Below are 12,295 nucleotides of genomic sequence, written 5' to 3' on the forward strand. Positions count from 1 at the left end.
TCTTGTCCTTGCAGTTCTTCTTTTGACAATTTTTCCTAAAATAGTTTTTCCTAAAGTTAACTAATACGTATGCACATGTACATGTCCAAATCATAGTAATTTATTTATGCAAGTTTTTTTTTTTTGCAAGCTCAATAATAAAAATACCATACAGTTGTCTATCCTTTATTGGACCTAAACAGAATAGAAACACAAATAAGGTGCTTTGCATGCTCTTGTCTTTCTTTTTTGGTGGTGTTAAGCTAGCTGGGAGGCCATGAAAAGTGATATTAACAAACATACAAATATCACTTTTCACAGCAGATTTACTCAGCCCTGGCAAGTCTTGGATGGGGAGGTGGGTAGGAAGTCAGCAGGGGCTGGAGGTGATGTAGTATATGGGTGGGTGGCCGGAGGCTCCAGTGAGGACTGGGGGTGGTGCACGAGGTGCTGGGGGCCAGAGCCCATTGCTGCATGGCCGGAACCCGCCACCCCAGGGGTGAAGTTGGAAGCCTGAGCCCCACTGCCATGGGGAAGATGGTGAACTCACACCAGCTGTCTGCTCCTCTGGCGTTTGTGACTCCACAGGAGGGTCACTGCTTTGCGGGCCCCCACCCCCAATCACTACCCAGAAGGTTGTGGCTGCATTTGAGAAACGCTGGCTAAGCAGTGCTGTTGTGATCTTGCTCTGTGTGATTTTATTCCCCTGGTGGAAATGAGGGAGGATCTGTTCTAGCAAATGTAAGCCCTAACAATAACAGTTATTGTCTCCAGGGGAAGAGAGAGTGCGTTTTAGTTTAAAGCTTTATTCTTTCTGATAAAATATCATTGAGTAAATGACCCAAATGGCATTTCATATACAGAATGTTTTTATTGCTCTCAGACTAGAAAATATTGCCGTCTCAAGAAACTTGGTTATAGTAAAGGTTGAGTATAAATGTACAAACAGTTCAGTCCAAACTTGTTCAGTGTCTGTAGGACTATGAAGTCAGTGATCTATTTAATGTTGTCATTATAGGACCACCTTTAACACAGTCAAGTTTGATGAATAACCGTGACCAGCCTCGGACAAGTGCAGTGCCCAATCTTGCACCAGTGGGAGCAAGACTACCTCCTCCTTTGCCCCAGAACCTACTGTATACAGTATCAGAACGTAAGCAAATGTCTCTTTTAATCTACCTGGGATAAAGTAGAGTTAAAACTTCTTCTGTTAATGTTGTATAATATAAATGGTGATTACTTTTACTTTCTTGCAGTGCATACAAATCCAAAAACATTCAGTCTGGTGGAGCATTCATTAATCAAGGGAAAGCCATGTGCTGGGGGAGAGGGGGGGCAGGAGGGAGGAGAAGATGGTTTTAGACCAGACTAATAAATCTAGTTCACCCCGGGATCCTCCACATTCCCTGAGATCCCAGAGATCCTATGCCACGGTCACACTGCTTTAAAGAGATGATGCCTGGATGAAATTCCATTTGAATGATGTTCCCTCAGCTAGTAATGTAAAACTATCGGCGTAAACCTCAGTATTTACACTGCAACTTGTAACCTAGTGTCACACTTAAACCTCTAAATAGCTTGTTTTTCTCCCCCTCTCCCCCTCCACTGTCATTTTCTCAGCCTTATTTTTATTTTTGGCCAGTTTTAAGGCTTCTATTCTTGATTATGGTAACATCTTTTAATTTTCTATTAAAATGAATAGATGCAGCTACCAAAATAGACTGCACCTCCAAGTATGTTGGAACCAGAAAAGCAAGCTAGAAAGATAAGACTTCGTTTATGTTGCGACTTCATTGTAATTATCCAAAGATGAATGTGTCCTCTTTACTATGGAAAATGAAAAGTTTTTATATAAAACATAATATATTCAGTTACTGCTTTCATCTGTCTGGTCACTGGATAACCTTAAATGGTTAACTTAAATCCAACAATATCTTTAGTGCTACATTACTTGTTGCCTGTAATGAAGAGTTGATTGGCATTTCTGTTTTTCTTGTTCTGAAGGGCAGTATTGCTTTAGCTTACTCAGTTATCTTGCTGAAATCTTTGTTCATATTTGTCACTCTTGCTTTTTCTGAAAATACATTTTAAAACTTACAGTATGTATTGGGGAAACTTCAATGGCCTCTGACAATGTGGAAGGCTGGTTTGTGGATTTTTGATACTTGGTGTCAGATGAATCTCTATTCAGTCATTCCCTTTCCAGGCCATGCAGTATTTCCTCAGAGGCTTTCCACAAATTTTACCAACTCCTGGTTTTGTGTGGGATTTTTTCCTTACACATTTGACAGAATGAGACATCCATGATGTGGCATTTGAAAGGATCCATACTTGCTGTGTTTCTCCAACCTAGCTTCTCTTTTGTGTTCTTGGATCTTAATTGCTATCAGCCCTAGGATAAATCGCCCTGTTAAACAATAATAGAATACCATTTATTTAAATATTTTTGGATGTTTTCTACATTTTCAAATATATTGATTTCAATAACACGGAATATAAAGTGTACAGTGCTCACTTTATATTTTTGATTACAAGTATTTGCACTCTAAAAAAACCAAGACATAGTATTTTTCAGTTCACCTAATATAAGTACTGTAGTGCAATCTCTTTATCATGAAAGTTGAACTTACAAATGTAGAATTATGTAAAAAAAAAAAAAAAAAAAAACAAACCTGCATTCAAAAATTAAACTGAAATTTTAGAGTCTGCAAGTCCACTCAGTCCTACTACTTGTTCAGACAATCGCTCAGACAAACAGGTTTGTTTATATTTGCAGGAAATAATGCTGCCCACTTCTGGTTTACAATGTCACCTGAAAGTGAAAACAGGTGTTCTCATGGCACAGTTGTAGCCGGTGTTGTAAGATATTTATGTGCCAGATGTGCTAAAGATTGATATGTAACTTCATGAAATATATGGCAGAAGGCAGGTAAAACGGAGCAGGGGACATACAGTTCTCTCCCAAATAGTTCAATCACAAATTTAATTAACGTATCATTTTTTTAACAAACGTCATCAGCACGGAAGCGTGTCCTCTGGAATGGTGGCTGAAGCATGAAGGGGCATATGAATGTTTCGCATGGCTCTGAAGTTTTACATTGTTTTGTTTTTGAGTGCAGTTATGTAACAAAAAATCTACATTTGTAAGTTTCACTTTCACAACAGAGATGGCACTACAGTACTTCTATGAGGTGAGTTGAAAAATACTATTTCTTTTGTTTATCATTTTTACAGTGCAAATATTGGTAATAAAAAATACTTTGATTTCAGTTACAAAACAGAATAAAATATATATGAATGTAGAAAAATATCCAGCATAAATAAAATAAAATTGGAAATTTACTAAATAACAGTGCGATTCAAACTGCGATTAATCGCGATTAATTTTTTTGAGTTAACTGCGATTAATCAACAGCCCTACTTTATCCTTTTTGATTGCTATGATCCTTAATGTCTAATTGGAGAGAAGCTTGATGAGGTAATATCTTGTATTGAATCATAGAATATCAGAGTTGGAAGGGACCTCAGGAGATCTAGTCCAACCCCCTGCTCAAAGTAGGGCCAATCCCCAATTTTTGCCCCAGATCCCTAAATGGCCCCCTCAAGGATTGAACTCACAACCCTGGGTTTAGCAGACCAATGCTCAAACCACTGAGCTATCCCTTCCGCTGGACCAACTTCTGTTTGTGAGAGAAACAAGCTTTCAAGCTTACACAGAGCTCTTCTTTCAGGTCTTGGAGTCAGATAGCTAAATTCTGTTTGTTGGCTCATTTAGTGGGTAAATATTTTTGATCAAATCATTGCCTGATATTTCAGCTGTTTTAGAATTATTTGAATGTAGAACATGTCTTATGTACTACACTGAGCACATAGCCCTTTTCTCAAGGAAAAGAGATTGCACAACAGAGTTCAGCTATATCATCCTGAAGGTCCATCTCTCTTTTGCCCTGCAAAATGGAAATACGTGGGTATGTCCTTTCCTTCCCCTCAGACACTGGAATATAATTAGATTTAGTGCAGAGTGCCATAAGGAAACCCTACTGCCTGGCTTTTTTATTAAAAATAACCCACATGGCTTAAATCTTTCATTTCTGAATTGAGGAGCAGCATGAAAAAGGTTGAAGTATTAACACATCTCAAAGTAGCAACAGTGATAAACTAAGTAGAACACGGGTTTACTACAGAGTTCAGTAATATTACTCAATTGTTTTAGATTGCAGGCTATGTTTATTTTCTATGCCCTATTTTACTCCCATCTTTTCTCCGCATCCAAACCAGGCTCTAATTCTTGGACCTCAGCATGGTTTTGCTGGTCATGGTGGGTAGGGAGATGACCTTCAGGGTGATATAGCTGTATGCTATTTTGCAATCTCTTTTCCTTGAGACAAGGACTATGTGCTCAGTGTAGTACATCAGACATGTTGCATTCAAATCATCTTCCTCAAGGCAACTAACCTGGAATTTTGGAATTATTTAGAAATCCCTTTTTCCCCCCCACCCCCCCTGTCTCTTGATAGATACGTATGAGCCAGATGGTTATAACCCAGAAGCACCTAGTATTACCAGTGCTGGTAGATCTCAATACCGACAGTTCTTTACTAGAACACAGACACAGCGTCCAAATCTGATTGGCCTAACATCTGGGGAGATGGATACAAATCCAAGAGGTAAGAAAGGTATCTTGACTCTGCTCTAACTGTTCTTATGAGCAGAGTTGAGTCTGTCACACTTGGTTTTTCTTTGTTCCAGGCTGAAACTAATAGAGCCTTTGAACTAATGTTCGGGCATAACTTTCACACACTTTTTAAATGTCAAAGTTCTTATTAAAGTAGAAGATAATTTTGAATGCTAACTTGATCTAAAAGTTTTTAAAAAACCCAACTTATTTCTTAAAACTGATTTGCTAGTGCGCAGACTAGTGCATAATACAAATCACTTTCCCTCTAATTTTCAAATGCACTCAACAAGCTCTTAGTGCAGCTGGGAGGTGAGATAGGGCAAAAAGCTTTAAGCTACCTAATCCTAACATAAGCAGCCTGAACACTGCTTTAATATAACAAAGGTTCATTCTGGCAACAAGAACGTCCATCCACACCATCTTCTCTCCATATACTCCCTGTGTCAGCTGAAGTGAGGGTGGTGGCAAAGGAGCTGCTGTGGCAGGGCTTAGCCACATGGAGATCTGGCTTGTTTTAAACAGGTTTCGGAGTAGCAGCCGTGTTAGTCTGTATTCGCAAAAAGAAAAGGAGTACTTGTGGCACCTTAGAGACTAACAAATTTATTAGAGCATAAGCTTTCGTGAGCTACAGCTCACTTCATCGGATGCATTTGGTGGGGAAAAAAAAAAGTTTGTTTTTCCCCCCACCAAATGCATCCGATGAAGTGAGCTGTAGCTCACGAAAGCTTATGCTCTAATAAATTTGTTAGTCTCTAAGGTGCCACAAGTACTCCTTTTCTTTTTAATTTAAACAGACTATCATACATGGAAAGCTTATGTCTTTTTGCGTGTGGAACTGTTGCATTTATTCAGTTGCACTGGAGTAGTCTAAATGAAGGGTTAATTCTCATGTGTAAAAAAAAAAAAAAAAACCTTCAGCTTGCACATAAAACCTGTAAGGCTTTTTAAAAAAAAACCAAACTGTTGGGGCCCAGAACAGCATTAAAGAAGCTCCCGGAGGTCGAGGAGGGTGGGGCAAGGGATCTAGTAGTCAAGTGTTGTTGTGGAATCTGATATGCCATTTCCATAGCATAGGATTATGATGCCATAAACACAGAATTTACTTCACCGCAAGCTCTAAGAGACTGCTCTCTGAGAATGCATTTCAGTAATGGGGAAAATCCAGAACACTACAGGCAAATTTGTTTCAATCCCTTCTGTTAAAGTTTTCCAAGGCTAAGAGAGGTGCACTTACTTTGGAAGGTGTTTTTATATATTTAAAATGAAAAAATCTGCATTCTGTGCCCTTCATTCTCACTAGTGTAACTAGGTGTTACCGAAGTCTCTGGTACTTATACAAACCATATAAAATGATGTACAGTTCCAAAAGCTTCTTTTTGGGGGAATGAATATTTGGCATGTGGGAAGTGAAAGACTAATGGCAATAGCAGCATCTAAGCAGGATGCAAGCAAGCAGTAGGCAAATATTCCTAACCTCCCTAGTTCTTTTAATTGCGTCCAGTTCTGATCTGCAGTTCCCCAGCACTTCTGCAGCCTCTCACCTCTGTCTTGATCTTCAGCCCAAGAAAGTCATGCTAAACAATATGAATTGTGATCTGAACAGATATCTGCAAATATAGGCTGAAGCACCATATTTTAAGTGAGTTAAATAGGCTGATGCTTGCTTTGGAAGTTAAAGTGTGAAGTTTAATTTGAGGGTTTTTCTCTAATTTTAATATGGTGCTTGTCCAAAGTCATTTTTAAGAGAGATTCTTACCCTCCACTACTCATCTTATTGTTAAGCTACTTACTTCCATTCCCTGAAGTAATTCCATAAACAAGATTGAGCAGCTTATCAAAACCTTTGATTTTTAGTATTAACAGCTGAACGTACCCATCTGTAGTATGTGTACTTGTGCTTTTCTTTAAACCAAAGCCTTCTTTTTTAAACTTTAAATGCTAATTTTGGGGATGTCTCGGTTAGAGCACTTTAAATAATACACCGCTTTTTCCTCCAGCGGCCAACATTATCATCCAGACTGAAACTCCCATTTCCATTGCAAATAACAGCAGCAATGTAACCAGAGTGGTGCTTGAGCCAGACAACAGGAAAAGACCTCCAAGTAGCATGGAAGGGCCATCTGTAAAGAAACCCTGGATGGGAAAGTAAGAACTAATAAGTTGGAGTATAAAGCCATAAGGGACGATGAGATTATCTAAATGCAGCTGACTAATCAGTAATGTAAAATGGATTTCTTTCAGTGTTCTGAATATAATTGTCTGAGCTAGAGGCTCTCAAAAGACTCTGGGGCCTAGTGAACAGGCTCCTGCCATTTGAGAATACAGATGTTAAATGCTACATATACTACAGTCTCATTAAATCTTGAGTTTGTCATCTACCCTTATTATAGAAGGATAAACCTAAGTAATGAACAGTAGGCTATTAAGTAGTTAGTATGCAATATGTTTCCCATAAATGTTATCTCTCTCTTGCTTTTTTCTAGGCAAGCCAATAACCAGAATAAACCAGGATTTCTGAAAAAGAATCAGTACACTAACACCAAGCTGGAAGTTCGAAAAATCCCACCCGAGTTGAATAATATTACACAACTCAATGAACACTTCAGCAAATTTGGAACTATTGTTAACATTCAGGTAAAATCAAGGTTTTTTTTTGTTTTTTTGGTCAAAAAAACCATACTGTATCATTTGGGAAATCAGGATAGGTAGTGGGGAGGGCAAAGGACTGAATGAGAAGCCTCTTGTGCCTGGTCCACTCTGCATTACTGTCTCGACTCTGTTAAAAAATATTACAGTAGCTTCTATTTGCACAGGTGCATTTTGGACTCCCAAAGCTGGGGGTGAAGCAAGGGGGTTAAGCATCAGATCTGAAAGCCCAACGTTCACTGACCTCCCTACACTTGATTTTTAGAAAAGATCTGGTAAACAAAAATCCTTCCTGTTTTTTTGTATGGGAATTGAAGATCCCATAGTATTTCTCATAAGGTCAGGGCTTTATCCATGCATCTTTCACCAAAAGTCTCTGCGTATCAATTTACTGCCATTTTCCACCACAGAAGTGACTGCAATTCAGGTGATGGTGCTTGGGATTATCTGGAATGACGAACACTATATAAACAAAATATTTAGAGTTGTATGGCTAACATCTTATTCAACTGTTTTCCACTGTTTGGCTGGGAGAGTAGGCTGGCTTCCTTTAGGCCTTTGATAGGAAAACTGAATAAAAAGTGGGACCTATGAAAATCTACCTATATTTTGAGTTTGATATGAGTAAAGACATTTTTAGTCCAAAAATATCTAGCTATCTCTATTAAGAATGACTTGCTCTATTGGTAGTAATCTACCTTCCTCCGAAAATAGTGTATTTAAAAAATGTAATTACCTTTTTCATACTGAAAAATAAAATTGGTCTTTGATACTGTCATTGAATAAAGCATTTTTTCCCTCAAATATATCACATGGAATTAGGAGGCATTTCTCCTAAAAATGGAGCAAACCTTTGTGGCTTGCATTGTAGTGACTTTGTTTGGCCTTTTGGGCAGAATTCTCCTTGCTTCTGTAACCCAAATGCTTAATACAGTGGATATTTAGTCTTGTATGGATTCAAACCCTGCCCTTCCACAGGAGCTTAAAAGGAAGAACTGGGGATGCAGAGTGCAGCAGTGATAGGAGCAGCAATGGTTGTTCCTGTTTTACTTCATAGTGAATATTTAATAGTGATGATAGCAGATAGCACAATGGTAGGTTTTATGTATGTAGTAAAATACACTATCGTCTGTGCTGTGTAAAGTACGTAAGAGGACATTTGGCTTTGACTTGATCAGTGTCATCTTTGTGTAATCGATACTTGAAAAATACAACTCTCTCCTTTTACAGTGTAAAACTGTATTTGACAAATGTTTGTGACGTTTCAGGTGCTGTTTCCTGTGAAATATGGATCAGTGACAATTGTTTATATATACTTATATATGCTTCTGTTTTAGGTTGCTTTCAAGAATGATCCTGAAGCTGCACTAATTCAATATTTAACTAATGATGAGGCCAGAAAGGCCATTTCCAGCACAGAGGCAGTTTTAAACAATCGATTTATAAGGGTGCTGTGGCATAGGGAAAATGAGCAGCAGCCACCACTGCTGCAGCAACACCTGCACCATCACCAGCAGCAACCACCACAATCTCTGCATCACCAGCTTCATCTTCAACAACAAACGCTGACTGCCCAACCTCCAGCTGCAACGGTACATAGCAATGTGTCAAAGGTATACTGCCTTCATGCAAAATAAGGCTGCTTTGTCAAACTAGTCAGAGCATTGAAGATCATTGATGCTTCAAAGTGGATAGTGCTTTAAAAATGCAACTATATAATCTTTTCTTTTTATACGTACTTGTACGCAGGTGATAACTAAACCACTGGCATCGGGTGCCTATGTCCTTAATAAGGTTTCAGTTAAACGTCGCCTTGGAGCAGCAGGTGGAAACCAGACAGATGCAGCACATTTGTTAAATCAGTCCAGCGCTACTGCGGAGGATTCTCAGGTATGTTTGATAAAGATTATGCCTGTGAATCTCAAGATTTAATACTTTCACTATTGGTTAGATCAGAAGATGACTAAATAGGACTTGAGGGTTCTGTTTGTGGTGGTTCCATTAACATTCTGTGTGACCTCTAGCAAGTCATTTAATCTCTGTAGCTCCAATATCCTATCTGCTAAATTGGAGTAATGTCTGTGGGAAATAATTGTTGAATCTTGGCTTAAAATATAGGTATGATTAGAAAAATAAATTGTCAAAAGGTATTGCTTAGCTAACAAATCTGATCCCTCAGTATAGTCAGTCAGATCTCTGGTGACAAGATTTCACTTTTTATTCCTGTAAATTTCATGTGCACTGACCTGCATGGGTAGGTACTTTTTTATATGGTTCTATAGCAAACTTCAGACAGTTCGGGGTAATGTGGATTGTGTTGCACTGATGCTGTGGTGCAAAACAGCCCTGGTAACCAAACGATATGCTTGTAGTGGGAGAGGAAGAATCATGCAAGGTTTAGGCTGAACTACTATTGCTATTTTAATGGGAATCATGGTTCTAAAATTCTGAGCAGAAGGCATAATATTGTTGGCATGGGAATGCTAACCTGTATATAATGCAGAAGTAATATACTTAGTCTCCATAGTGGTTAGCAGAGAGAAATTTGATCCTGCTGTGGTTTGTGTAACTGGCAGCATCACCTTGTTATGGCTTCACTGGCTCTTATCTTTCCCTGTATTATTCTCCAAATAAGAACTTTGGATGAGGGAAGGGAGAGGTTTGCTTTTGTCAAATGCCTTCGACAAGCATTCAGGTGTTACTCTTCTGGGCAGAATTATGCTGCTGTTGATTCCTGTATGCATGTGTGCATATTAAGTTTGCAGTGTAGTTTGTTGCTCCCAGGATATTTAAAGAGGCAAGATGGGTGAAGTAATATCTTTTATTGGACCAACTTGTGTTGGTAAGAGACAAGTTTTTGAGCTTGTCCAATAAAAGATATTACCTCACCCACCTTGTCTCTGTATATTAAATGGTCATGTGTCACCTAAATACCGAATGTCTAAAAAGAAAGCATGCTATCTTGGTTGTAAATTGGGTGCCTTACTCTTAAAGCTTGTTCATGTGCTTATAACTATGTTCTGGCATAATAAACTCGTTCATTTTAGTGTTCTATTATTTCAGACATTTCCTACTTCTACAAGCCATACAAAAATGGTGTATAATTCCCCAAACTTAAAGACCTCTGTGAAATCTGGCACAGGATCTAAATCCCATGATGTTCAAGAGGCCCTTAAAAAGAAACAGGTACTTGTACATACATTGTTTGATGGATATTCTAAAAGTCAAGATCCTTGTACAGAAATGACCTCTGATGTCAGCGTGCCCCCTGCAGTGTGCCTGCAGTTTTTTCTCAAGTTCTCCACTCACAAGCACTTAGGCACTGTGCCTGTCAAGCAGGTCTCCAGTGACTCAGCTCTCTGGCCAAGTCACACCCAGTCCGTACATGAAAACACACAAGCACCTTCTGGGATGTAGTTTTACAGAGCATATCTCAAAGCCCTCAAGCCTTCTCTGGCTCAGTCCTTAGTCCGTCCATCCATCAGGGCCCATCATGGTACCCTCAATTGGGGTTGGACTACCTTGCAAAGGTTCCTACTCTGGAGTGGAGCAGTGCCACCAGGACTTCCTCCCTGGCGACTTTTGCCTTCCCTTGAGTCCTCAGTGACCCCTGCTCTCCAACTCAGCCACTTTTTTCTTGAACTCAGTTCACTGTCTCCAGCAGAATCAGTCTCAGTTCAGCCACCTTCTGGTGATAACACTGTTCCAGATGCAGCCCTTCCCTGGGCCTCTTTCAGCTTAGGGCTTAGCCACTTCCCCAGTGGCTGTTTGGGGTGGACCCAGGCTTGCCCACTACTCCAGGTCCCAATCCAAGGACCCTCTAAGTAGCAGCCGTGTGCCACGTCACTAACTACTGTGTTTCCCTGTGGCACTTATCTTACTCCTGTCCCAGCAGCCAGCCAAGAGCACTTTTCCTGTGCCCCGAGTCCCTGCCAGTAACTGCTTACTTTGGCCCTTGCACCTCCTGCAGCCAGCCAGGAGCACCTTCCTTGCTCCCCCAGACCCTGCCAGCAGACTGAACTCACTCTGGCTCTGTAGCTCCTTTTATAGGAGTCTGCTGGGCCCTGGTTGGCTGATCCTTGCAGCCTTTCTAGGTAGCTTGGGGGACTCTCCTCTACTATTCTTTTTTTGGATAGGTTGTGGTAGGACTGTGAGTCCTCCAGCAGGGGGCCTCCGAGCCTAATACACCCCATCACTTAGCTTTAACTCCAACTTTTCCTATAGAGCAGTGAGCAGTTCTGGGACAACTTGACTCTTACGGTGATCTCACTTTTTTTTTAGTACAGCCTGTGGGCTGTCTGGATATCTTGCAGAGAGACAGTGTGGCTAAGCAGGATCAGGAGCAGCCCTTTTGGCTACTTTCTTCTTCTAGGTGGGCCAAGTGGCTTTCAGTAGTTGTTCCCCCTTGCAGTAAAGAGAGCATATGGTGTAAAGTGTATTATCTCTTTTGTCTTTACTGGAAATGCTCTTATTGTGAGGTTGATGTGTTCTGTATCAGAGAATGTTTACTCTATCTCTAAAGTTCTCAGGCACTTAAATTATCCTACTTGACCGAGAAAGTTGTTTGTAAAAAGATGAAGGGGAATTGGGAGAGACGCATGTTTTCATTTAAGTGGTCTGTGCTATCCCTTGTTTTTGTGTGCATGTTGCAGCATTAGCTTAGGGCATTTAGGTGTTACTGTGATGCAGTAAATCAGGATCAGAGCCTCTTTGTTTGTGCAGCGCACACACTTTTAATCTTCATTAGAGCTTAAAGAAAAAGTATAACAGCTGAGCAGTTGGCAGGAGGAGTGTTAGAAAAGCTGCTGCTATTGACCTTTCTTCTATATATGGGATAATTGGAAACTTATCGATGAAAGACTTACTGAATCCATCCCCCATCCAGTGTAGCATTATGTCACTGCAGGACAAATCTAGTACTAAATGGATGTTACTTTAGATCTCAGCCAAGAAAACGTGGTTCTACTTCTGGTTTAATCTAGTTCTTCCTAA

General features: G+C 39.9%; 1 protein-coding gene across 3 annotated transcripts in view; it reads left to right on the plus strand.

Annotated features, from left to right (window-relative positions):
- Nucleotides 1-12,295, plus strand: part of RBM27 (RNA binding motif protein 27) — a 50,305-nt gene that overhangs the window by 13,281 nt on the left and 24,729 nt on the right. For 2 of the 3 annotated variants that reach the window (XR_006283125.1, XM_043520209.1), the window contains exons 8-14: nt 998-1,132; nt 4,497-4,646; nt 6,655-6,802; nt 7,141-7,291; nt 8,641-8,916; nt 9,053-9,193; nt 10,367-10,489. Coding sequence is in view for 2 of the 3 variants with exons in the window: in XM_043520209.1 (XP_043376144.1) it covers nt 998-1,132; nt 4,497-4,646; nt 6,655-6,802; nt 7,141-7,291; nt 8,641-8,916; nt 9,053-9,193; nt 10,367-10,489 (1,124 nt within the window). In the remaining variant the exon portion in view is untranslated. The remainder of the gene's footprint in view (nt 1-997; nt 1,133-4,496; nt 4,647-6,654; nt 6,803-7,140; nt 7,292-8,640; nt 8,917-9,052; nt 9,194-10,366; nt 10,490-12,295) is intronic. The other variant, XM_038413115.2, reaches the window with a different exon arrangement.

This window comes from Dermochelys coriacea, chromosome 8 (genome assembly GCF_009764565.3).
Source record: "Dermochelys coriacea isolate rDerCor1 chromosome 8, rDerCor1.pri.v4, whole genome shotgun sequence".
NCBI lineage: Eukaryota > Metazoa > Chordata > Testudines > Dermochelyidae > Dermochelys > Dermochelys coriacea.